Source organism: Chelon labrosus, assembly GCF_963514085.1.
Source record: "Chelon labrosus genome assembly, chromosome: 14".
Classification (NCBI taxonomy): domain Eukaryota; kingdom Metazoa; phylum Chordata; class Actinopteri; order Mugiliformes; family Mugilidae; genus Chelon; species Chelon labrosus.
In genome coordinates, this window is record NC_140347.1 from 28,932,369 (window position 1) to 28,958,888 (window position 26,520).

Here is a 26,520-nt window from a genome sequence, read left to right on the forward strand (position 1 = left end):
AACTTGGGCCACAAATACATGAAGACCAGCTAAGCAGAGATCAGAAACTATAGTAACTGGTGTTCCTACAGCATAGTCACAATGGAAATGCATGTAACGGTTAAAAGCAGGTCAATACAAATGTTTTTTTTGTTGTTTTTTTGCTGTTTGGATTTGAATAATTTACTGTAGTTTTCAAAATTCTTTGTCATAGAAGCTGGACTGGAGAACAGCTGTCACTGTTGTATTCATTAGCTGTGGTTTATAAGCTGAAATCTAAACTCTGCCAAAAATAAGCTTCATTACCACAAATAAAATGTTCATATGAGCCATTCAGTGGGGGCGCCTAGCTTAGTTTGCTCAAGCAGTGTCCGTGTTTGTGGCTTTTGTCTAAATTGACGGTTTTCCATGTTAATAATGTATTATTTTTATCTGCTTTTGTTCTTCTCTGACACATATTTTCCATCCTGTGTCCAGAATAAACCACTACCAGCAGAGGCTGCAGTCTCTATACTTCAAAAAGAAGTTTGCAGAGAGGATAGCTGAAATCAAACCCAAAGTGGAAGGTGGGAAATGTCTCTATTTTATACATGAATGACATTATCTCAGATGATTTTTTTGATAATTTAAAGAAAGGTTATATTTACAACAATAGAACTCTTTAATCCACTGGAAACACTTTTTTCTCAACGTTTTAGCTCTGACCAAGGCGTCTAAGGAAGTTTTACACAGTAGAAACCTGAAGCAGCTGCTGGAGGTGGTGCTGGCCTTTGGAAACTACATGAATAAGGGTCAGAGAGGCAACGCCTATGGCTTCAAGGTGTCTTCACTCAACAAGATCGCTGATACCAAATCCAGCATCGACAAGTAATAACATTTTTCACTTGTAACATTGAAACTCTGCAGGCAGTCACAGAAAGAATTGCACGGAATATATAAAAGTCACATCTGGAACTGGGAATGTTGTACTGGTGGAACTCCATATGGTTATTCATATCTGAAACTCCATAATAAAAGCAATATATTGCACATTTGTTCTCTCTGTCAACTCTGTTTGCAGAAACATAACTCTGCTGCACTACCTGATCACCATCCTGGAGAAGAAATATCCCAAAGTCATGATGTTCCAGGAGGACCTGCTGAGTATCTCAGAAGCTGCCAAAGTCAAGTAAGTGAAGGAGCAGTGGTTCCCAATCTGGGGGTCAGGATCCATCAATGGAATGAGTCACAGGATAAAATTTAAGTCTGCAAGATTATTAAACAAAAATAGAAATCAAACATATTTTAGCTTGCCATTTATATTTATTTATTCTAGCTGTTGTCTAATGTGTTTCTGCATGTTTATGTCTTTCTGGATTGTTTTTATCTCTGCTACCAAACCTTTAAATACTTATTTTTTAAATAAAACCAGTCCTTCCATTCTGTATACGTTGACCACCTTTCCTTCTTTCCCTGCAGTATGACAGAGCTGGAAAAAGATATAGGCAACCTGCGCAGCGGCTTAAAAAGTGTAGAGAGCGTGAGTGGCTAAGATTTATTTGACAGTTCGTGTTTTGCCTTGGACATGCAGTTATTAAATGTTGAGTACAGATTGAGATCCTTCATGTTGCCTTTCAATCCCCTTGTAGGAACTGGAATACCAGAAGAAGCGACCACAGGAGCTGGGAGACAAATTTGTGTCCGTGGTGAGTCAGTTCATCACCGTGGCGAGCTTCAGCTTCTCCGATGTGGAAGACTCTCTCACTGAGGCCAAAGAGCTGGTACGTCTTTATGGCTGCATGTTTTCTGTAGAGAACTTAAAAAGTCTGAGCCGACCAGACAGCACCACTGTCGATTGTAGACACAGGCAGTGAAAGCTAGCATCCTATTTCCTCTCTATGCAGCTGTTTCTACATGCCTTATTGACCTCATCAGTCACCTTTCAAGGAAAGCTAACAGCGGGAGCGAAGCGCTTCAGCTTCCTGCTGCAGCGCCACTGACATTTTATTGGTCCGACCGCTCGTTGCCATGTGTGCAGGTCAAGAGTGAAACCAGGAACAGAGGCTTGGATATTATTTCACACAGTTGTATATACAATGTGTGTCTCACCGTGTTATGGTTTAAAGGTCTTTGACTGCACCTGCCAACTGGCTGAACATGTTATCATCGTACATGTGTAGCACAAACATAAGCAAAAGAGGAAACAAATGTTTGTTTCATTTTTATGGAAGATGGACCAGTACTATTCTAAAACTGATCATATTCACATTTCAAAAGAGAGTTTGACACCCTGATGTTAGATTTATGTGTCTGTCTTCCTGTAAGGCAGGAAGAGTTGAGCATGTTTTTCACCTCATAGTGTGCTACATTGACCCAAGTGCTCGGCTGGTCACATGGCAACCATTAGTTTCTGTGAATCATTTATGGTGTCCCACAGTTAAATATTTGAAGTGTTTACAGTGGTCCTCTGTACTCATGATCAGAAATCAGAGAACCTGCTGACCCTGTGAAGAGCTCATTAACATCTGGTTTGTGGATATGTTCATAGGATAAAACTTATGTAAAGAAAAAAAAGGGACATTTCAGGAATCGCACATCACAGAAATTATTTTTCTTAAATGCTGCTGTGATAATTAAAAAAACAAAAAACAAAAAAAAACAACAGAAACTATTAAATTGACTTTTTAAATCCTTTATATCTTTGCTTCCTCTGACCGGGTCTGCGTGTCACGGACAGAGCTGCTGTCAACATACACATGTTGGAAGGTATATGCTCTCAGCATGATCCTGCATCTGGATGTCCTCCTGTTTAACTCACTGTGGAAAACACTCTACAAACACATTGCCTTAATTTGGGCTCTGGCTCCAGTCTCCAACCTGAGCTGCAATCAGTAGTCAGTCAGATCGGGGTTAACATGGGCTTCAAAGCACGACTACTGCTACCCTGGTCTGATTTCAAAGAGCTGGGCCCTAATGAGTCTCCTGTAAAACGGTGGAAGACGGAGTAAAACATGGTTCTGCTGTGTCTTGCTGTAAATCTAATCCCATGTGCCCCTCTCTGCGTGCCCCTTCTCTTTGGTCCCACAGTTCCTGAGGGCAGTAAAGCACTTTGGTGAGGATGCCAGTAAGATGCAGCCAGATGAGTTCTTTGGCATCTTTGACCAGTTTCTGCAGTCGTTTGCCGAGGCTCAGCAGGAGAACGAGAACATGCGAAAACGCAAGGAAGAGGAGGAGCGCAGGGCTAAAATGGAAGCTCAGGTATGAAGTCATATTAATCTGTTGCTATAAACCCCTCCCACCCCACCCACCCCTTTTTTTTTTAGCATCTTCAGCACACTAGACCCTACAAAGCCGGCTGTTCAACACATAATCTCACTTGAAAGGAGCCGTTTGACAATTTAGGAATTAATTTGCTTTCTTTTGTCAAGTTAAATGGGAAGATTGATAGCTGGTAGCTTAGCACGAGACTGGAAACATGAGGAAACAGCTACTCTCTCTAAATCCCACTAATTACACGTTGAAAACATGTTATATCTCATTTGTCTCTTAAAACAAAAACAGAAGTTTAAAAACAGTTGTGTTTTTGTTCGTTGTGTGCTTCACTTTTTCTCTAGTGGCTGCCTTATTTTGCGTAGCAGCCTCATGTTGACAAGACACCAGGAAGTCACTGTGCTGGTGTTTGGACTATGTTACCTTTGGGCAGAATCTTTCTATTTCCAGTCTAGCTGGCTTGACAGTAGAGGGAACCGTTTCTTTAAATACATTTTCATTTGTGTTTCACCAGCTGAAAGAACAGAGGGAGAAAGAGCGGAAGGCCCGCAAAGCAAAAGCTAACGGAGAAGACGACGGAGGCGAGTTTGACGACTTGGTGTCAGCTCTGCGTTCAGGCGAGGTCTTTGACAAGGACTTGTCCAAGATGAAACGGAACCGCAAGCGGATCAACAGCCAGAGCACGGACTCGGGCAGAGAGCGACCGGTCACCAAGCTCAACTTCTAAGCGTGACTGAGGTCGTCCTTCTCCCACCCCTGTTCACCATTGGTTTCTCTGTGGGTCGGACTGACATGCACATTCCTCTGCACCCTCCTCCACTCCCACCCAGCTCGGCTTGAATAATCCATGGCCTTGCATCATGGCAGCAGAGCCACACACAGCACAACATGTTTAGACCTCTCATCCTCAGAGATTTTGATACGAAACAGAGCAGAAGCCAAAAGTTGATACTGTTTGACCAAATTAGATCATTCCTACTGGAGGATTGGTTTGATCAGGTGAAATGTTTCAAGACAATGTCATGCAGGAGAAAAGTTCCCTTCCAGAGATGTTTATTTGACAGGATCCATTCTGTGCTGAAGTTTGTACATGAGAATCTATGCACAGAGAGAGAAATGTGCAGCTAGGAGACTCCTCCAGGGCTGGACACTCGATCCAAACGGGAACATGATTCCATTAAAAACACAAGGGGCCATTTTGTACAGGCTGATTTCATAGATTTAGAGGGGCTGCTTTCACATGCCTGAACTGTCCAAGAGATAATTTTTTTGAAGAAAGACTAAACCTAAACTTCCTCTTGACGCTGCCACTCTCTCGCAGTCAGAACCACGACGGGACTGAGGCGCTGCGTTGTCGAGACAGATGTGGTTTTAACTGCAGGTAACGCAGCTGAGAAGCAGAGTTTCTTTTCTATTCATCATTATTGACGTGCAACATTTATACATCCGATCATTGTATGTGTTATTTGAACCTTTTCCTGTTAAGAGCTGGCCTTAACTCTATGGATTTAAATTGTTGAGCGGTACTCTCAAAGGCCTGGGCCTAATCTGCAATTTCTCTACAAGTGTGGACACTTATGTCATAGATTACGTATATCAATATATAAGTGTGTGCTTGTTGCACATGCACATATGAACTCATAATTACTATGCTAAATGCCATTAAAACTATACCCATAATGCAATACCCCCCCTCCCCACCCCGAAGAGAGTGCCCTCCCTTAATGTTTTTATTTGAATAGATAAAATATGTTTTCTGCACACTGGCTGGATTCACGCTGCCTTAAAAAAAAAAAAATATATATATATATATGTATATATATATATATATATATATATATATATATATTTCAAACTCTGATCCACATGTGAAGATTTCATTCATGCAGAAAACAAAACTTCTGGTTTTAATTTGTCTCTTCAGCTGTGTGAATCCAACCAGCGTCAGGCACCTCCACTGAACTTTTATAATTTAAATACTGCCTTCCATTGTTCAATGACCTGATGATAAATAAATGGGAGAAAACACGACTGAGTTTTTTGTGTTTAGTTAAGAAGCACATGCATACAATTATTATGTGTCAAAAAGTTAGGATGAAAGCATCTTTTCATAGCGTCCAATGTAATGGCTCCATCTAGTGGCCAGTAAGTGTAACGCAACAGTTTTCAACTCTAATAAGATTTAATACAAATCCAACAATATCCTGATATTACAGCCTGCACTGTTTCACTTTTCACAGTGTTAACCTCATCCATTAATTCATTCTAAATGTCACAATAGGGGATAAAGAACGTTTTCGTTGTTTTGTTTTCGGATTTGTTGTGTCACTAATTTCGGTAAATTGCACTGACAAGAGCCAGTTACTGATCACATCTTTGTGTTAAATAATGTTTAGCACATTGTTTCTTGAGGTACCACTCTGGTAAAGCAGACAAGAGTTGCCTGTTTTAAAACAACAACAAAAAAAAAAAAAAATATATATATATATATATATATATATATATAATGTAATCTGACAATTTTTTTTGTAGATTTATCAAAACATCTCGGAGATTTTCTGTCGGTAGATGTTTTTAGTCCTTTATAACGCTGATGTTTTAAATGCATTTCCTATGAGTGCTCACGTTTAAACAGAAGCCTTATCATTGATGCTCACTTCAGCAGAAAACCGTGTGTCAGCTTGTCGTCTGTCTCCTGCACAAAGCGTGAAACTCCGGTGTAAAAAGCTCGACCAGCAACTTCCACCACTACAGCCTTGAAGTCTCCACACTTGGTCTCCTGAACAGAAGCACAAAATCACAAATGAACTTGTATTTTTTTCTTTTTTTTAATCAACATAAAAATAGCACTTTTTTTCTCTTTTTTGTCAGGATATGTGGGTCGGTTTGATAAGACAAAATCATCTATAAATCTTAGAGCTGTACATAAGCAATAAATGATCTGTCTTGGTCTAAGTTATCTTCAGACAGTGACAGCTGAAATGTTTAGGGGTGGATTTTGCTTTTCAAGTGAACTTTTTAATTCGGCATCAACAAGTCAGTTTAGTCGTTCTGCCAAGGTTTTGAGCTATCTGGATATTGCGTCTAACAGAGTGATGTTATCGCCAACTACCCCTGACCTTTGGTTCATAACACTTTTTGACTGTGACAGTCGAGCCAGAAACCTTTTATCTACTTCCAACACAGGTGCAGGACCACGAAGGACACAATCATGACTGACATCTGAACAGGTCAGCTGAGTACAAGCTCAGAGATCACTGGACCACAGGGGGGATATTTCTTGTAGGAAAATCAAGTCAAATTGCAATTGGCAATTATATTTATGCAACATACTGATTTCTGTTTATGACAGAAATAGAAGAAGGGACATGGAAGAGAAATGTAGGGTGAATATTACTATTCAGTTACATTTTGTACTACTGATTGCATTACTTCTACTGGTGCTTAGAGATTAGCTGCTGGAACAATACACAGTTAAATACAGTAAACTAAACTAAAAGACCACAAGGAGACAAATAATGACTACACATACACACAAAAATGCACAAATGGCAACAAAGAACCAATCTTTATATCTTGGTGTCATGTAGGAAGTGTGGTACTGTTGTCTTAGTGTATTAGTTACACATAGCAGGCCATAAGACTCAACAACAACCCCCTGTGAGGAAACAACTGAACTATATACTAATACTACTACTACTACTACTACTGATACTACTGTATATTTTTTACACAGCATTATCTATCTATCTATCTATCTATCTATCTTGTTACAATATTTAACACTGATTATTCAACATTAATTATTTACACTGAATAATCAAATAAAGCTAAAATATCTTGACCTGCAAACCTTGAACCTGAGGCTTCATATTTAATAGCACAAAAGAAGAAGAAGAAAGTCCTGATACCTCGACAGCTCTTCCTGTGAACTGGGATCCAGTGGCTCCGCTCTGAAATGTCCTGGTCTGGTTCAGCTGGATGAGACCTTTGTGATACTGAAGAGCCACTCGAGCTGTGACACCAGAACCTGTCGGGCTTCGGTCCACCTGAAAACACGGCGTTTGAACCATTCACAGCTCAAGGTCATGATAATAAACCACACAGCAGCTTTTGGTCCTTAACTTGTCACATTTACTGAAGCTATTATTGGATCATTTTACTAGACACAAAAGAAGCGTGTTTTGAGACAGCTGTCCTGAAAGTGTTAGGGTTTTTCCAGGACCAGTCAGTAACGTACCTGAGCTTCTGCAAACACACAGACGTTGGCGGTGGGTTCTGGTGAATAATCGTCTTTGCCATCTGTGAGGATGGTGCCATACAGGAAGGCCAGATCGTCACTGGTAGGATGATGCAACTTCACCTACAAAAAATCCCACAAACAATACGACGGTTAAAATTTTCTTCCACGTGGCTGTCCACACACATTTGACAAATGAGTGGTGTTTAAATTTGCAGCTACACACTTGTAGCTCTTTAATCTTGCGCTGTTGGCCATGTAAATATTACCAGATGTCCTCCTTGGTATAAAAATAATTCTATTTAGTTAGTAATGACCAGCTCTACACTACAAATGCACATTTGATTAATAAGAAAAAGTTCCTGATTAAAGCTGCTCCACAAAAGACTTTATGTGTGAATCCGGTTCTTTCTAATCAATATTTTAGTACTTCACAAAAAAAAAAAAAAATTGAATTATGGAAGATATTTTTACGCAGGTGTTCTTACTTCCTGTCAGCTTTAAAGTTTAAATTTCCTACCTGAGATTTGACAGCGTTGGTCACTGCTGTGGCTGCGTCCACCAGATCTCGAGTCCTGGACTTGCTCACATCTAAACCAAACCTCTGTGCGCTCACAAAGGCGTAGAAGGCTCCTCCATAGCTGATGTCTACCGTCACCTCACCAAACCCCTCCACCATCACCGTCACATCTGCTGAAAACTCATTTAGTTAACCCTGAAAACATATTCTGGGTTCCTATAAGGAAAAAACAAGTACCTGTAGCAAATGCAAACGCTGGCACACTGAGAAACCTCACTGCTCCCGTCTTCCCTTCAGAGTACTCAACAAAAGCCTTCACCAGCCCACAGGGACAGTGAATGTTCACCTGTGTCTCGGGCGACCGTGGCTCTTTCACCAGTTTGTAGTCCACGGCGTAGCGTCCCAGCGCGATAACAGCGTGTCCACACATGGTGCTGTAGCCCTCGTTGTGCATGAACAGCACCCCAAGGTGGGCCTCGGGTATTTCGCTGTCCACCACCAGGGCCCCGTACATGTCATAGTGTCCCCGGGGTTCATGCATCAGCACCCTCCTGAGGTGGTCCAGGTGCTCCCGGACGTAGCGGCGCTTGGAAAGCACGCTGTCACCTTTGACCTCTGGGTAGCCGCTGAGGATGATCCGTAACGGCTCTCCGCCCGTGTGCATGTCGACTACGGAGAGCTCGTGTCCCTCGTGAGGTGGAAGCTGCATTTCTAGTTTAAAAGGAATATAAACATTTTAGATTAAAAGATTTCAGTCCTGCAATAAATCATGAAGGTTATAATGTTCAGTTAATGCTGACACAGTTTGAGAGGTTTTGATTAAAGTGTTTCTAGGATTGTTTCCACCTCATTTATCATGGTGTAGAAGGAGTAGAAACCTGTCAATGTAAAGGAATAAAGCTCCACAGCACCACACCCTGCAACACGACCATACAGCCGAACCAACACCTCCCAAAGCAGTTCCAACATTACACAAAGAGAAGATTTATTGTAACGCTGTTGTTGTGTTTGACTGCATTAGTTTTACGTGTAGCTAATATACTGACCATATATATCAGAATGCAGCTGTTAAGAACCAAATACTGTATGAGTGTTTAATGAGTTTCAGTAACAAATGATGTCTTTTAATTCTACTATTCTTTGCCAGATCTATTTTTATCAAAACCTTTTTTCCAAACAACATCTCATCATTTGTGACAGTGTCCCTATATGCGTCAACTTAAGATGAACTCTGCAGTCACATGTTCTAGTGGTGCTCTAGTTGGTGCATATTCCAAAATCAGTTGGCACATGAACCAAAGTAGGAAGTAGGACTTTTGGGAAAGTTGCCCTCGAGGTTGATGATTTATCATTTATAAAATCCGTGACACTATATACTAATGACAAAGAAAAGCAACATTAAAGCAAAGCATTGTAAGTAAATGTGATTAGAAAAAGTGGGAGAAGATATTTTGATCAAACAGCAAATGTGACTGTAAAGACGTTTTATTGTGAAAGTTTTTTTTGTGAAAATTTTAGTTTCCTGGAGAACTGAGATCTGCAGTCACACTTTAAACAAGTACAGAAGTTAAATGATCTGTTACACTACTGACTGTTCAGGACCAGTTTCTAGTCGCGTTTCATTTTCAAAATGTATTCAAAGAAGATAAACCAGAGGGGTGTTTTCTAAATAAAAGCATAGAGGCAAATCAACATTTCTAAGAGCTTTTCTTGTTGTGTGAAGAATCAATTGTGTCATATTGTCTGATTTCATGAATGCATTTTTCTTTCATTCATTCATTCATCTTCTGTAGCTGCTTGTTCCTGTGAAGGGTCGTGGGTCTGCTGGAGCCTATCCCAGCTGTCATCGGGCGAGAGACAGGGTACACCCTGGACAGGTCGCCAGTCTAACTCAGGGCATGAATGGATTTTGAATCTGTAAATTTAGATTTTCAGATAAGGTCATTTTGTCTATATTCTAATTAATTTAATTATGTACAGATCTTTACCTGCTTGTTCTTATCAGTGTATTTAACAAATATATTTTAGATGTCAGTTATGGAGCCTATGTTTTTCAATAAAAAGGACAATATCAAAAATTAGTTTTTTTTAAAGATCTACTTTGATGAGCTATAGACACTATAGAAAAATATAGAAAAAGACAAGACACCGTTATGATTTTTTTTTCTTTTTTTACAAAAACACAGATAAAACACATTATATTCTCTGTATCTTGAGGAAAAGTGATAAAGCCATAGTTTTTCACTCACAAGCTCTTTAACTCGATAAGATTATTAGGAACAAAGTTTCACGATGTATTTTAAAAGTTTTGTTGGCTTCAACAGAAGTGAACTGAATAGAGTATTAGAATCAGACTCCGATAAAACGCCAATTTAGTTAGTACAACAACAGAAAGTGTTTAAGTATTTACCTGATTCTAATTTTCCCGTCTGACAAACTTATGCAGTCTTTGTATTTTTTTTTTTTTCTGCGCATGCGTATTACAATTTACCTAGGCACTGAAATATCACATTAGCGCCGCCTTCCGTTTTGGAGGACTTTACATTTTCAGTACGTTTGATAGTTTATTGATTTAAGAAAACATTATAACTGATTAATAAAAGCGATTAAGATTGTATCTAAGGGAAGATGTCATTGTGTGCCATTTGGGAAATACAATCCACAAAAATACACAAAAAGTGGCTCTTACACACAAATATACTTGTGCTCTATTCCTCTGAAAGATTGAACTGAGACGTGATAAATAGTGGCCTGTTTCAACTATGACTGAATTAAAGTGCTCTAATGTGTCATTGTTGGACTATATCATCCTCTTCACGTTCACAAACTCTGGTGCGACTTACCTGGATGAGCCAAACACACATGTAGCTACATGTTGTTTTTCGAGGCCTCGCGTTTACACAAAGACAGACATTTGTGTTGCAAAAACAGAAGAGACTGAACACCAGATGGTGAGCAGGCATCAGTTTTCATTATTCGTTTCACAGTTGACAGGTTCCCTTGACAGGACGCATGCAAGGTCACTTACATATAGCCTAAAATAAATCAACTACCAGTAACATGCTGACATCCTTACAGTTAGCACTGAGATGATTCCCAGTCATAGGGAAAACTACCATCATTTACATCCTTCACTTTTATCCACGCAGTAGAAACGAATGCAGTTGTTTGCATCACCAAGTGCAGTAAATTTGCATAGCAGTGTGAATTAACTCATTTAAAATTCATTAAAGACACATTATGCTTTACTGTTTAGTCTCAAAAGTAGACAAGATCACTCATAATGAAATAAATACTGGACCTCAACTTTAGGACATATAAACCTGAGCAAGAGGCAAAGTTACATGAAGGAACATACAGTGTTTGCTGCAATTACCTGTTTGTTTAGGAAAAAAAAAAATTCATTCACACAAAAAAAACTTAGACAATGATCATTAATATCTAATACTAAACTGCCTTACTGAATTAAAATTCCTATTATTCCATACGTGCATGGGGAAATTTATTTCTAGACATTCATAAAATGAATGCTGAGTGCAGAAACTCAAACTAGAGAAACTATTTCCTTATCCTTTTATATTTTGCTTGCCTGCTGTGTATTATCTTATGAATTACAGTATTTTGGAAAAGGAAGTTTAACATTTAGTCATAAAACATCTCATAAACACAAAGAACTGAACATGTCTCTGAGGCTTTGCTATTGTAAGGCACATATAGTTACCTGACAGTTAATAAGTGTACAAGTAGCCACTGCAGTGAGGATAGAAACTGAAAACGGAGGAGTTTTCCTGCAGAAGATAAAGAGAATCATTTATTTATTGCACATTGTGCATGTGAAAATGTTCATTGAGTTCCTGTGTGTTTTCTTCTGAGATGAAGTTGACAAAGATAAAACTCATGGCAAAAACCGCAGACTGAAATCCAGTAAAATAAAACTTAAGGAAGACCATGAAAATGACAGCTTTAAAAAAAACATTTCAACAAAGTACTAACATTTTTACCTCGGGCTGACAAGCACCTTCATAACAGGTCTCAGGTGTTTTTTTTAATAATTCCAGTATGAGCTTCTTTTGTTCATTATTTGCTCCTTCTTGGCATTCTCGAATGTAGAACACACATAAAAGTGGCCCAAATGGTCAAACAACTATTAGAAAAATCCCTGCGTTATTGTGCTGCTAAGGTGAGATGAAAAGGATTTCTGCATGCAGTCACGTGTTTAATGCAAATGTCTCCCAGTCCAGCAGGACATGCATGATGCTTATATAAGTCTTTTATTTATTTAGTTTTTTAAATCAGTAAATTCAAAAAGGCCCTTCATCTGTTTTTGGTGTGCCAGGCCGGGAGGCAGTGGTTGGGTCTTGATTCCTCACTCTTGCTTTTGCAGAAGAGGTCGGAGGCAGCGAGAGTCTTCTTTTTATCGACAGCAACCTGAGGATCTCGCCCACGTGGGACTCGAGGAGCGAGAGTCGGCCGCTCAGCATCTGAATGTCTCCTTTCAGCTCCAGCTTGGCCTCGTGCAGCATCGCCTGAAGCAGAGCCTGTTCAGACGCCGGCTGTGTGAAGGAGTGTTTGACGGAGGCCTCGCTGTAAACCCCAAGACTGTGCTCAAAGAGGTTTCTCTCCATCGGGCTCTTTTCCATTGGGCTTCGCTCAAAAGAGCTTCTTGAATCTCCAGCTCGGTCGATGCGCAGATCACTCTTCGTGATACCGCTGTCGCACGAGTCAGTTTTGTGCAGGGCGCTCGTTTCCTCCTCTGCACTGTTGCCACCCTCGGTGCCTTCTCCACCTTCCTCTGACTCCTGGATTTTGTTGGCAGCTGCAAACTGCTCAGAGGGGTGTGACACTTTCAGCCACCGCTCTACTTTCTGTGTCTGCTTCTCTTTCTCAACAGCAGGACAAGGTGGTTCAGCAGATGCGGCGTTCCTAAACTTGGCCCAGCCTCTGGTGCCCCTGCTGCCGCCGCTGCTCACACCTCCTGCAGCTCCATCTCCACCTGCACCACTGCTCTGTGCTGGGATGTTGCCCCTCTCACACTGTTGACTCTCTGCACAGGGCCTAGGCGCCGCCACCTCTTGTGTGCTGCTTTGTTCTGACTTTTCAGCACTGACAAATGCTTGTGGAGCTGCAGCCACGTTGCAGCTGCCGCCTGTGCTTCCCCCTCCCATGCCGGGTGCATTATTGAGCACAGAGGAGCCGTACTCCTGCTGCTGAGGAGAAACAGCCTGACTCTGAGTATAAGGCTTTGGGTCGGTGGGCTGCTGGTGGTGGTGCTGAGGTTCCAACTGCACGCAATTATGGTCAAAGTAAGAGTGAGACTCTCCAGGTGCTGGAGAGTCTCTCTGCTGTCGGAACCTCTGGAACAACTTGCGAACAGGGTGGTCTTCAGGAATAGAGAGAGTCACCTCTGTCCTCTGGCGCTCCCGCTCCCTCTTCACATCAGCTATCTTTCTGAAGATGACCTGCAATAAGGAAAGGCTGAGCATGAGGACAGTGATGTGGAATATACACCATTTATTCTGCTCTAACCGCACATAAGACAGCGCCCTACTTCAGTGAAGCAGAATGTACGTATAATGTAGCTTTAAGGCAAGGATAACCATCTAGAGCTGCTGTGTATGCTGAAATATTTACGACTTGAAAGCTGCAATGCAAGAGGGAAACAGCTAATGGAGCAATAATTCAATAATAGATTGATATCTCAGCCCAGAGACTCAATGAATTACCTCCAAAGACACAGAAGTGTTGATCAACTTGCAGCGTCTCACTTTCTTTTCCCACTTTTTAAATTTTAAATACATGATATTGACATAATTGTGTTGGAAACCTTTAATACAATAACTTCTCAGCACTTCCAGATGTTCACATTATTTTCATCTGTAAAGCACAGACCACCCTGAATCCCAGATTTATTGATCCCAGAACCCAAAGGTTTGAGAAATGTTTGTAATTCTAAACGTTTAGCATTTATGATGTTTTCTAAAAACGATCTATCTATCTGTGACGTCACGTGAAGTAAACTTGCTAAGATGTTCAGGTAACACGTGTGTCTCTATCTCTACTCGGTTCATTTTTCTGGGCTTGTTTCGCTGTGCTGCCCGTGAGCGAGCTCCAACAGGCACTTTTATTTCCTGCACGTGCAAGCGACTTGAATACCGAACAGTTAAATGGGTTGAGAGTAAATTTCAATTTCGGGCTTGAACAGTTCTGATCAAATTAATAATGGATGTCTTTCTTCTTACTGAATACAGCATGTGCCATAAATCTTTCAACACGTAATCCACAATTTGCCTTAAAACTGTTTAGATTTGCTGAGGCCGTGTGATTTCAGTAAATGTGATTGCGTAAGGCTTTTTAGCAGAGTTGTACCAGAGGAGAGAAATCAGGAGAGGAAAATGGAAACAAAGATATTATAAATAATTTGTAAAAATCCACCTGTTTCTGTAGTTTTTAATTCCATAGAGAGATTATAGTAATTAAAAGTCTGTTTATAAAAGTTCATATTTTAATTGGCACAATTACAGAATACAGAACAAAGACCACAACAAACCTCATGTACTAGGGTTTACTTTGAGAGGAATATCCATTAAGAATTTATGTGAAGTTAATCTCAAAGGATAATATACCAGCGATATATACATACTGTATATATATACATATAAGAAACTTACTCTCAAGGCAGAAAAGCAATACATCTCAGTACCTTGATGGGATTAATATAGAGCCTCTATCAAATATTTATCAGAGTTTTAGTTTGGACTGGAGGACTCTTCCGATAAATTCTCCTTTGTGGTGCACTATGACTTTTTTATTTCCTTTTTTAGCCAAATAAATCTAAACTTTATTGTTGGAAACATGCAATGATTTAAATGTATCATTCAGTCCATGAGGCATTATGCTCAAATCATCTGATGACTAACTGTAAGGTTCAAGCGCTGCTGTTGTTTTTACCCGTTTCCGTAGGTTACAGGAGAGAATGAGGTTGCGGGAGAACGAGCTGGCGAACGCCGTGTAGAACTCCAGGACCCTCATCAGAGCCTCTCTCCTGATGACGTGCAGATCGCAGTAGGTCAGGGCTCGCACGTTTGCACAGGCCCGAGCCAGCGTGGTCTCTTTCCAAAACACGTCTCCAAACACATCACCTTTACCTGGACGGGGCAAGACGTCAACAGATTATTTGACATCTCATGAACAATTTTTTCACATAGCTAAAGAATAAAGTGAAATTACACCAGGAATAAAAGTGGATGCAGGATGTCATATTTAGGTAGTAGCAGTGAGATGAAGAAAACATCCAGGGTTGGATATTAAATTGCTCTCATTTCAACACTGAGAACAGGTTCAGACAAAACTTGCACATTCGTTAATACACAGGATAAGATGTTACAATCCCTTGTACCAAGATCCCAGGCAAAACACATTTAAAGGCCCTGTCCAACTGAGAAGCCCTACCAAACCTACAGTCATGAGATATGATGATTAAACCTACAATCTAAATGAACTGAGTAAATGCTGCTGGCTTGTATGGCCCGCTCAGCAGCAGACAGTGGACAATTCAAACCTTGTGAAATCGAAGCTAACCAAATGCTGCTTGTATTAGATAAGTTATACATAGGTATGCAGTTATACATTGTACAATGCATAGTGAAATGTATTTACCTAGTATTGCTATGACCTCATCGTCCTGGATGACTTCAAGGGAACCGGAGACTACAAAGCACAGCGTATCAACGCTCTCTCCGATGTGGAAGATGAGATCCCCGGGGGCGCAGTGAGTGGTCTGAAACTCCACAGCGAGAGAGCGCAAGCAGCCGTCGCTGGCCAGACGAAAGGCCGGGTGGTCGTTAAACACCTGTCTGTTGAGGTGGACACATATGTCCGCGCGCATGTCTTTGGGACAAATGGAGAGAACCTGGGAGTGAGAGAAGGTGAGGTTTAAAGGAAACTGCACGTTTAAAGATAAGTAAGTAGTACAGGATTTCACCAGACATTGTAATACGGTGGAAACACACAGTAAAATTGAGATAATGTATAATCTGTCACACTAATCATTTAGTCAGATTTATATTTCTGGCAAAGCTGAATAATCTTTAAATTACACGTTAGAGGTAATGATCTTTGACAGCTAGCAGTCAGATCTCTGGTAAAAGAACAAATAAAGTCTCTGATTGAAGATCCCTGACAAATTTTAAAGGAGAAGGTAGGGTTATGTGTTGTGAGATTAAAGACAGAAACTAGTTTGTTTAGTTCAACACACAAATCTGTAATAAAGAACAAACAGCTTGTACGGTTTGGTAAGATTATAACCAAATACAAAAAAGCAAAGTGAAAACTCTGGCAACTTGTGGAGTCTTGTCACCGTGAGGTTACTAAACAACCGTCACACAGTCCAGAAGCAGTCCAGGAGGAAAATGTGCCACTTTCACTTTTTTTTGCATGGATTAAACTAAACATAACACGTTTATTGTAGCAAGATTCACACTTGGACAGGCTAGCTGCTTCCCCCTGATTCCAGTGATCCCCTGATACACCTAGGCTATGCTAAACATAGCCTAGGTGTATAGTTTCCTGTTCCCCATACAGAAATGAGAGTGAAATTGATCTGCTCATCAAATTCTCAGCAATGCAGCAAATAGGTGTACTTTTACAACTATTCTTTTAAATATTTTAGAGGCCAGAGCTTCCATTAAGTGGTGAGGTAATTCCTGAGATTACTATCAATGGAAGCCAATCTATCGGCTGTCGCTCTGCAGAACCTAAAGTGCAAAAGGTTTCTAACCCCGAGAGACAATGAGAGCCCTCACTGTCTTTTGTTTTGACCTCTGAGGCTTGTTAAATGGTCGTTATTCACATTTCCACATCCCTCTCTGCTACTTACTACAGCAGCAACTCTTTGACAGCTCAGTCAGACAGACTTAGACCTTAAAATGCAAGTGCGCACTACAAACCTCGATCACGGTATGGTGACAGCTCTACACTCAAATACACGTTTCATTTAATAATTGATTTTATAAAGTACAAATAGTGTTTTAGCGCTGACCCAACCCCTTACACTGAAGGTCAGTCTGTATGTCCTCAGCAGCAGGATTACAGCTCCACTGGACAAAATATTGTATCATGCACATGAGAAGGAAGCACAGGCAACAGTTGCAACATGGCTGTACCTCCAGATGCATTTGTCAGAGCTGAAAAGTCAGATTCTTATCACACAGTTCTGGTTGGTAGGTGTCTGATCACTCCCAAATTCACAGTGACAACGATCCCCAACATAAAGAACTGTTTTCATAATGGCACCTTATCCGTGTCAATGCCTTTAGACATGGCCCAGGTGGACACGATGAAGTCCATGACCCTCTCGCTCAGACCTTTGGGAACCTGGTAAAGCTTGAGGAAGTCGCGCACGTTGTTGAGCATCTCGTGGTAGCGGTTTGTGTTGGTGTACATCTGCTGGAAGATGGTGGTGACGTTTCCAAAGATGGTCGCGTATAGAAGCGCTGAAACAAAACAAAAAAAAAAGCAAGGTATCTCAGCTTAAATAGTTGGTTAAATATTGAGTAAATGCATGTATTATAAAGAACTGAGGTTTATAATGTATTATATGCAAGTTTTAAGAGGCAACGTTGTCATTTATGAGTCACCAAACATCAAAATAATCCATTGTTGACTTAATCAATTCTGAAATATGAATGTATTTTTAGCCGTTTAAGACATAATTAATAATCCTTGAAAACCCATGAAAAAACATGAAAACTTCGCAAATACAGTTTGCAAACTGCATTTGTAGATGGCTTTCTGTTCTTGATTCATGAATTTTTCATTCACTCTTCCTGACTTCACATCAAATTCAGAAAATCTTTTTAGATTCTTCCAAAATCTATCCACAGATTCCTTAAAGAGCCACTCTAGAAGCTTCAGTTTGTGTTTCTTGAGGTGCTTCCTATTGGAGTTTGTGGTCTGCATTGTCTAAAATGACTTTGGATTGTCCAGATGCTGCTTTGTACATTTATTGATGATGAGGTGAATCGCCACAAGTATGTCGGCTCCATCACTCGTTTGTCACTTAAAACGTCTTGCAGCTCCTCTGGTTTTTGCTATTTCTTTTTGCCCCTCTGAGACACAGATTTAAGTTTTCTTGGTCTTCACTTTCACAGTTTCCCTTAACTGACCATTTTTATCCTGAGCAGTGGAAATTAGCTTCGTGTTACAGCTCCACAGTCAGTGGCTTAGAAAAACCGATGGTTATTGAGTGTTAGGTTTGAAGAGGCAGATAGTTTATATGGTCTGGAAAAATAATCAGCTTGTACTAATGACAATTCCTGCCTTAGAAGTTCTACCGAACTGATTTAGAACCAACGGGTTAATGAAGTGTTTTACAAGTAGAGGGATACTTAAATAGTGCACTGCCAGTAAAGCCTCATGTCTGATGTACATTTGCTTATTTTTTCTTATTAATTTAGCCACAATATTTTAATTCCATCCTGATAAATGCATAACTTAAAAGACGTTTTTGGTAAAAATTGAGGGAATTTCTTCTATAGTGAGAGCAAATTAAAAGCCTTAACATTAAAGTTGGTGTCCATGTGAAAAAATGTGTTACTAGAGTAAAGTGATAGTAGACAATATTTAAATGATGAGTTTAATTTGGCTGAAAATGCTGAGTACAAATGATGGAATTCACTTTATTGTTAATGTATTTTTTTATACAGCAAAGAATATTTTACAGTGTGTTCACAAAACACATACACAGCCACATGTATGCGCTACATGTTCGATTAAGTCTTCAGTCTATGATATAATTTACAGTGCAGGTTTCGTCAGTAAGAGGGCCATGCTGCAGTGACCTCAAAGAGTCAGTCAGCATCTCTTGTCGTGAGCTTTTTAGCCACTCAAGGGGAACGTGTCGTCTCCAGTCACCACAGCAGGGTTGCAGATATATAGCGTGATGGCTCATTGTCCATTTACTACAATCGAGCCTGCGGGCGAACTCTCTCCCTTTCTTCTACTCACATAATTACTGTATCTGTAGCAGGAGATTTATCAGCCATAATGGAACACGACACTGCAGTGCGACCGAGTAATCTTTGTGATCGAGGCACCAACAGAGTAATGGGTGTTTACTTTCCGGAAGTAAAAACTGTGGAGCGTGGCTGTCAGTTTCTGTGTCCTCACTGCTTTCATCGCATCACTTTACATGTTGTTTTAGAGGCGTGGGTCAAAGGTCATGCACGAAGGGGCGTTATGAGGGAGATAAAGCCTTTACTATATATACAGTGGGTGGCATAAAAATAGCTATTCTATTTTTATCAAGTGGTTCAGTGTAATTTAAATTACATTGGTGTGATTTAATGGCTGTAACTTCTGAAAATAAATTAGTTGTTTTAGGTGATGTTAAAGGCTTCACAGCCCTAAATTACAGCTAAGAATATGATGCACAGACTATACTCTCTTCGTAATGTTACACAACCGTAGTGCACAGAACGAGGACTGTCCTATAACGCAGCATCTTTTCTGAGTTCATGTTACACAAGACTTATCTTAATCTAACTTTAAGTTACGTCCAAGTAAGCACTGCAACTCAAAACTATGCAATGTGCAGAACTGTAAATAAATCCAGCAATAATGGCTTTCACTTGGACTTACATCTCAGTTAAGCACGTAAAACAAGTTGTGTATCCCCAGTATGTTGAATTTACAGTGATCAAGACATCACACATTTACTCCTTGGATTTATCAAATTACTATAAAGCACAGAAAAGAGGCACAAACACGCTGAGACAATTCTTTTCTGATGCAATCAGCAGCCTTCAGACAGACACATCACAGAGCAGGCTGTGAGGGGCGCTGAGCATGTCACTTTTTATCAGCCACAAAGTCCTTAAACTCTCAGCCGCGGTTCAAGCGCCGCGGCTGCAGCTAAATGCGAATTACACGACCAGAAAGAAGAGAGGGAAATGTTGTCTGTGGATTACTTAACCCTGGTGGGGGAAAAGGATTTACTTCTCTCACTAAATGCCGAATCTGTCAATAAGATATTAAATTACTTATTTAAATTTAAATTGTTATAAACAGAAATGTTTATATATAAGTTATAACTTCTAGTCTAAATGAAACAATTTAAATATATATAGATATATAAAATATATATATACATAGATATATAGAAATGACAGTGTATTGATCACGGCATGTGGGGACTCCCCATCCTGCACAACATCTAAACCATATGCTGCTTTCCTGGCAGCTGCTAGACAGCCAGCAGGACCGTTGCTGGCTGTCTCTCGACTAGCGTGCAAGTAAGTGCCTCCAGATTGTTTAATCTCATGCAAAGTGCTACCGTTACATTATGAACAGATGAATGCATGAACAAGATGAAAACAGCATCGAAGGACGCCCACTTTGTTTGGTGTAGATTGATGGAAAGGTTGAAAAGTTCTTATCTGTAAGCAGCTGTTGTTCTGACAGACTGAGCTCGTAAATGATGCTGCTGCTGCACATATGTTTCACTGACAGATTACAACATCACTTCCCACCTCAAGCAGCTGTTTGGAACACATAGCTTATGGCACCTCACAAAGTTTGACTAAAAAAAACATAAAACATATTAATTTGGGGGTTTTCAGTGAAATGTACAGCAGGACACAGATTTGATAATCAACAGCTAAAATACTGGCATATGAGCCATATGTCATGGTGTCAGTGACATACAGTATGCCAGTAGAAACTGAGGTAACTGAGAGTAAACCACATGTCTTTTCTAGTGAAGAGAGAGTGCACAAACATGTCTCTTTTTAATTTAAGAATCAGTGTTTGAGCACATATTGCCTTTGAGCTCTGTGCCCAGTGAAGCCGCCTTCGATTAATTTGAACTTGTTGTACTGAATGAAGAAGAAAATTGTTAAAATGATACTATTACAGTATTCTGCAATGTCAGACAGATTAGATTTGTTACCGCTTCAGCTGAAAGTCAAAGCAAAAGAAGATTTGCAAGGCTTTCTGCAACATTTGGAAGAAGTGGTAAATATGGGGGAAGATGATCGCGTACTTACAGCCCACCATCATCATAGCCACGGAGAAAATCTTCTCGCCATCTGTCGTCGGAGCGATGTTGCCAAACCCGATGGTGGTGAGGCTCGTCATGGTGAAGTAGAGGGAGGAAATGTAGAGCGTGTCTTTGTTGGGGCCGCCCTCCCACTGGCCTGTACCGCTGGCATTGTACCGGTAAGGAGTTCCAATACTCAGGGCCAGCTGGTAGAGCCAGCTGTCGGTCTTGATGGTGTTGGTGTGCTCGTCGATGACCTCGTAGTCCCCGATGCTGTACCAGATGCAGGCGAGCCAGTGGGCCACCAGGCCGAAGACACACACCAACAGCACCAGGACGGCCGCTCCGTACTCCAGGTAGTGGTCCAGCTTGCGGGCGACTCGGCCCAGACGCAACAGGCGGATGACTTTTAGAGAACTGAAGAGGCTGCTGAGACCCTGCAGAGTGAGACGGGGAAAAACTGAGCCAGACACAAAGCATTATGTTGTAAAGTGGAGGCATTTGATTTAAAAGTAACCTGGAACTTTACGGATTAATCATAGCCCCTATTTAACGCCAGTTAAATGTGAATCTTTTCATAGCATCAAACTGAATATCTTTATATCAAAAGTTACACAGTTTTTATTTTATTTATTAAATACTTCATTAATAATCAGCAAAAAATAAATAAATAAATAATTACCAGATGAGCTCAATATGAAAATATTCACCAAAAGCAACTTACAATGGTCAGTTGAATTGTTACAGCATGTAACTTGGGGCTCTCATCATTTTTAAACCCATGGTAACTGATGTTTTTTGTCCGTGAAACAAACAGTCATCAATGTAAAACAATGCATCAGGCGGAAATGGAGCCAGCTGGAGCTAGCTGCTAATAGCATGTGTCTGATGGTTGGTGCTGGACAGGTAGTGTAGAGTTGATTTTTAGGCCTATTTTACCGAAGACAGTAAAGCTGTGGGTTGAAAAATTAAAACAAAGCGCTCAAAGACACTAAAATGCTCCATATAATAATGGGAATTTTTCAACTAACTCCTTTTATACACAAGCGGTAACGTGAGACAAAATTTATTTAAAAGAAAGGCATGGATTCACTTACTGGGAGGAGAGAGTCTTCTGTCCGCGTCACATTCCTGTGGAAAGACTCTGGGAGATGACTCACTGGAGAGGAGTGTGTGAGGACGTCCTTCATGAAAACAAGTGAAGCAGGAACATGTCAGTGTTTACACGCTCTCTGAAGAACCAGCGACCACGACATTTATGATTATGAACAACAAGGGTCACTCACCTCATCTACATGCTCAAAGGCGTTGATGACGTCGTAGGGGAGACAGGACAGCAGGTCGATGACAAACCACGTCTTCAGGTAATTCATCCGGATCAGCTTAGCGTCCGATATGACCTCCCCGGCTGGACCCACGAAGGTGGTGTGGAAGTTGAGCACGATGTCGACCAGAAAGATGACGTCAACCACACTGTCCAGCACCAGCCAGGCCAAGTTGTTTTGCTTGGTCTTGAAGGAAACGTTGTAGGGCACCATGATGGCGGTGTAGAAGGTGAGGATGAGGATGACCCAGTCCCACGTGGTCTTGAAGGTGCAGTAGTGGAGGATGATGTGTGGAGGAGTCTTTGGGGCCTCCTGTTTGTACTGAGGCAGGATGTCTGAGCCCAGCTGGAGAGCCTTTCATTGAGAGGCGACATTTAGCATCATGAGTGCGGAATGGTACGTAAAGCAGATCGTTTATAAAGCTGATTCTGAAAGATGTGCTCACCTCGGCCAGTCTGGAGGGTTTGTGGGGAACCTCTGTCTTGCTCAGCGGCGCCAGTTGCTGAACCACGTTTCGATTGTTGGTCAACGCTCGAGTCAGCCTTGCAAACTTTGCCCATCCTTTGACAGCAGCACAGACAATATTATCAAGGCACACAACACAGCTTTGCTTCCAAAAATAAAACAAGATTTGATACAAAGTTTTACAAGTTCCAGTGGCATGAACGAAGCAGAACAATAAAAGGCAGATATTTTAATATTTTATTTGAAAATTAATAGCAAGTTATCAGTGAGAGTTGGGAAGAATTAAAACTTAGGTTCAGTGAGGTGTACTGTATCTTGAACTTCTCTCATTTATAAGTTTGTACATGAATGCATCATGTGTTCTGTCACCAACCATTAAAGACAGATTATAAACTCCATTTCTGTGCACAAAAAAGCAATAAAATGACAGTATATTTGTGCATGTTTTGTTACATAAATAAATCTGTATTCCTTGTAATAGAACGTGATTTGGAAACTCTGGATAATATAGGTGTGAGGGCCACATATAGGTTGAAAAAAAGCACAGTGGTGTTTCTGTCTTCACTGTAAGACCTGTCACATCTGTTTATTTCCTCTGCAGTATTTCCATGCAGCTTCTTTTTTCCCCATGTGGTCCGACTGTCCGTCGTTTCCGCTTGATGTACGTAAAAATGTCTTTATCCCTTGGGTCACGGCACCATGCAGACCCACAGAGACCAGTGTTCACTGACCCGAACACACAACACCTGGACAGTTGTATGTCACACTCCAGGAAACGAACATCTGTTCAGTCACAGCCACTTGTGTGTGTGCTGCGTCTCACCCTCCATTGTCTTTCACACTAGACTGGACTTTTTGAGATAACCCGAAAATGTATATAATGTTCACAAACACAATAAGAACTTTCTCACCTCTGGCTGATTCATCTTCAATTGGCTGTTTGAAAACCGTAATGTCTCTGAAGGTGCAGAGGAAAAGGACCACTTTGTCATTTTCATTTCTGATTGGAGCTACCTGCATGTACAGCCATATCGGTGTTCCTGTAATATTGGAAATAAGAGTCGTGCCGTTAGGACTCATGGGAAATGGAAAGAATAAATCTCACTTCTATATCTGATGATTTTCTGTAAGATCACATGATTGGGTGCTTACTGTTCTTTGTGTAGAGGAGCACCTCGTAGAAATTTGACTCATAGTTGTCAAAGGTTTGTCTGATTTTGTCTATGGTGTTTTTATCAGTCAGGTCACCGTACATGAAACTGCAAAATTAGAGAGAGGGTAAAATCAGAAATTAACGTGACCTAGAATTAGTTTCCAACTTTGTACTTAAAGATTGTCTTTTAAAAGAAACCAAAAACAGCCCAATCTAAAAACAAACTGGACTTGTTAAAGTATTCTTAAAGACATCAATATTACCATAGCATGAGCTGAAGGACTGAATCTTCACATTTATCTTGAGTTGAGATTCAGTATCAATAAGCAGGACAAGCAACCCCACACTGTGACCAGTGCAGTATTAATGTGTGGACGTGAACTTTGATACTAAATACTAAATTCTAAAGAAAACATATTATAATATAGCCTCCCCTCTGTGGCTTCACATTCACGGGTTATGCTAGATCTTACTTGCATGTGCTACTCCTGTGCATAACCTCAGCTCTGTGGTATCCAGACAGCTTGCAGAATCCATCGTTGCTGTACACAACCGGCCACTCCACGACCTGTGCATTTCCCAACAGGAAACTGGTTTCTGAGACAAAAAACACATGGGACACAAACCTCAGGAAGATGACTGCACCTGTTGATCAACTTTTAGAACGTCTGGGCACCCAACCACCGTTGCAGCTAGAGTTATGCAGCTGCAATTAAACCTTAATTAAATTATATAGTTGTTCATATTTATATTCTTCTGTTGTCCTGACATGAGGGGAATTAGAGTTCATTTGTACATGAAATCTTCAGTTAGGTTTTTTTTTAAATCTGCCAAGCACCATTAACACCATTTTAATTACAAGACACAATGGGGGCAAACGCCATCAATATTTAAAGCAGTAAACAGCAGTAATCAGACAAGTCGCTGGACAGAAATAGTCGCTGATAAAATGTTTATGTTCCTTAATGCGAATTAAATATGGATGAGGTGCTGAAAAGTTCTTCGGCTTCACAACAGCTTGGACGGAGCTGCAGTCTCCCGAGAGAAAGGAGTGAAAACATTTTCTCCAAATGAAACTGCACAGGATTTAAAGTGGTTAAAGCAGGTTTTGATCTTAATGTCAGGGTGCTAGATGTATTTATGAACGTTTCCACTCTGCAGTGACTTGAGCTGAGAAATTCAGACAATAATAGCTGAATTTTTGATTATATTTATATAAGGTGAACAATAACCTTACAGACATTTAATCAGTGCTGTCTAACATGTGATGCATCTGTATTTCTAATAAGAAAACTCTCAGTTTCACACACATTTGCCCTCAGTCTCAGGCAGATTGCAACTCATCTAGTTGCATCTTGTGCAGACTTTAAATCTGCCAAATGAACTGAACTATTGACTGTTTTGCTGAGATGTGCTGCCTTTGTGAAAAATATATCAGCAAAACAATACTCTGCTCAGTGGGACGTAGACATTGACCGAGATAAAAACAATAACTGTGCTACTGTAGGTGGAAATCACATTATACGACCTACAAAAGAAAATGAAGTAGCCCTCCTTAAGAAACGGCTGCAAATTCAGTTTTTGCTCTTATTTACAGTTTTTATTGTCTTTGTTCACATGACCCCATCCCAAAATCAAACAAAACAGTAAATTATACAGATTGACTCTCAAAAATGTCATCAAACGTTGAGCAGCAGGTACAATAAATAAGTCATGTCTGACCATAATGTCTGCAACATCTGCTAGACTGCTAAACTTATTTGTTGTGTTGGAAATGAACATAATCACAATGTAGAACTTCATCTACAAATAAAATCAATCAAACTTTCCCTTCCTAAAAAAACACACTGCACATCAGGTTTATTATAATTATTCTTCCAATAAAGAAGAATTTACCAGAAAGAGAAGCATCATATAAGCATCAGTAATAGAGACCACTCTCATCTAAATCACATACGTCTATTAGATTTCAGATAATCGATGCAGGGAATTTGGAAAATTGTTATATAACTCATCATTTCGCATGAATTTAAGTAAATAAATAAAAAGGTATTGGTTCTGTTTTCCATTAAAATAAACAACAATATCATGAGTTGTTAATTTCAGCGTCACACTCCTTATGGTAGCTCGACTAACATACATCAAAACAACATCACTTCATTACTGTTTCTAGTCCAGGCTGAAACTCACCGCTGGAGCGCCGGACAACGTTTTCCAGAAAAGTGTTCTGCGGAGCCACCAGCCCCCTCTTGCCCCCATGCATTATGGAGGCTTTAGGACAGAGACTCGGTGCTGCTCGGCGGTCTCTCCGGTGTAAACTACCCCTCTCCCCGGTCTGTCTGCCCGACAGCAGCGTGGATCAGTCAAGTTAACCATAATGATAACAGGATGTCCGGATTGAGGTTTCAAAAATAAAAGCCTTCGTCGAAGAACGTGGACTTCGTCAACAATAATACAATTTATTTACATGGCACCTTTCATAACACAAGAAAGTGGTTATTACAACCTCCCAAAAGACATATAACACAAACAAATTAGCAAACAATAAGATTC

General features: G+C 40.4%; 3 protein-coding genes across 3 annotated transcripts in view; 1 reads left to right on the plus strand and 2 right to left on the minus strand.

Moving 5' to 3' along the window:
• Window positions 1-5,244, plus strand: part of LOC311499695 (disheveled-associated activator of morphogenesis 1-like) — a 46,510-nt gene extending 41,266 nt beyond the window's left edge. The window contains 7 exon segments of the mRNA XM_084560787.1: window positions 457-545; window positions 678-846; window positions 1,040-1,147; window positions 1,438-1,498; window positions 1,608-1,739; window positions 3,046-3,216; window positions 3,743-5,244. Of these exon segments, the coding sequence (XP_084416913.1) occupies window positions 457-545; window positions 678-846; window positions 1,040-1,147; window positions 1,438-1,498; window positions 1,608-1,739; window positions 3,046-3,216; window positions 3,743-3,955 (943 nt within the window). The 3' untranslated portion in view covers window positions 3,956-5,244.
• Window positions 5,245-5,426: 182 nt separating this feature from the next.
• l3hypdh (trans-L-3-hydroxyproline dehydratase) lies at window positions 5,427-10,425 on the minus strand. The gene is made up of 6 exons (XM_084560912.1): window positions 10,399-10,425; window positions 8,226-8,699; window positions 7,989-8,158; window positions 7,469-7,591; window positions 7,140-7,277; window positions 5,427-6,007 (listed from the first exon to the last, which is right to left on the minus strand). The coding sequence occupies exons 2-6, from the start codon at window positions 8,695-8,697 to the stop codon at window positions 5,882-5,884; spliced, it is 1,029 nt and encodes a 342-aa protein (XP_084417038.1). The 5' UTR covers window positions 8,698-8,699; window positions 10,399-10,425; the 3' UTR covers window positions 5,427-5,881.
• Window positions 10,426-11,969: 1,544 nt separating this feature from the next.
• LOC311499274 (voltage-gated delayed rectifier potassium channel KCNH5-like) lies at window positions 11,970-26,230 on the minus strand (the record flags this gene model as incomplete). The annotated part of the gene is made up of 11 exons (XM_084560201.1): window positions 11,970-13,447; window positions 14,937-15,133; window positions 15,645-15,897; window positions 17,280-17,479; window positions 21,032-21,461; window positions 22,311-22,703; window positions 22,795-22,910; window positions 23,726-23,854; window positions 23,967-24,073; window positions 24,441-24,564; window positions 26,158-26,230. 11 exons carry the CDS (start codon window positions 26,228-26,230, stop codon window positions 12,290-12,292), a joined length of 3,180 nt encoding a protein of 1,059 aa, XP_084416327.1. The 3' UTR covers window positions 11,970-12,289.
• Window positions 26,231-26,520: the final 290 nt, after the last annotated feature.

Coding starts and splice junctions, on each gene's coding strand:
- l3hypdh (XM_084560912.1), bottom strand. CDS start 8,697: ATGCAGCTTCCACCTCACGAGGGACACGAGCTCTCCGTAGTCGACATG. Junction 7,278..7,468: donor GTGTGTTTGCAGAAGCTCAG/GTACGTTACTGA, acceptor CCGTGTTTTCAG/GTGGACCGAAGCCCGACAGG. Junction 6,008..7,139: donor TCACAGGAAGAGCTGTCGAG/GTATCAGGACTT, acceptor GCTTCTGTTCAG/GAGACCAAGTGTGGAGACTT.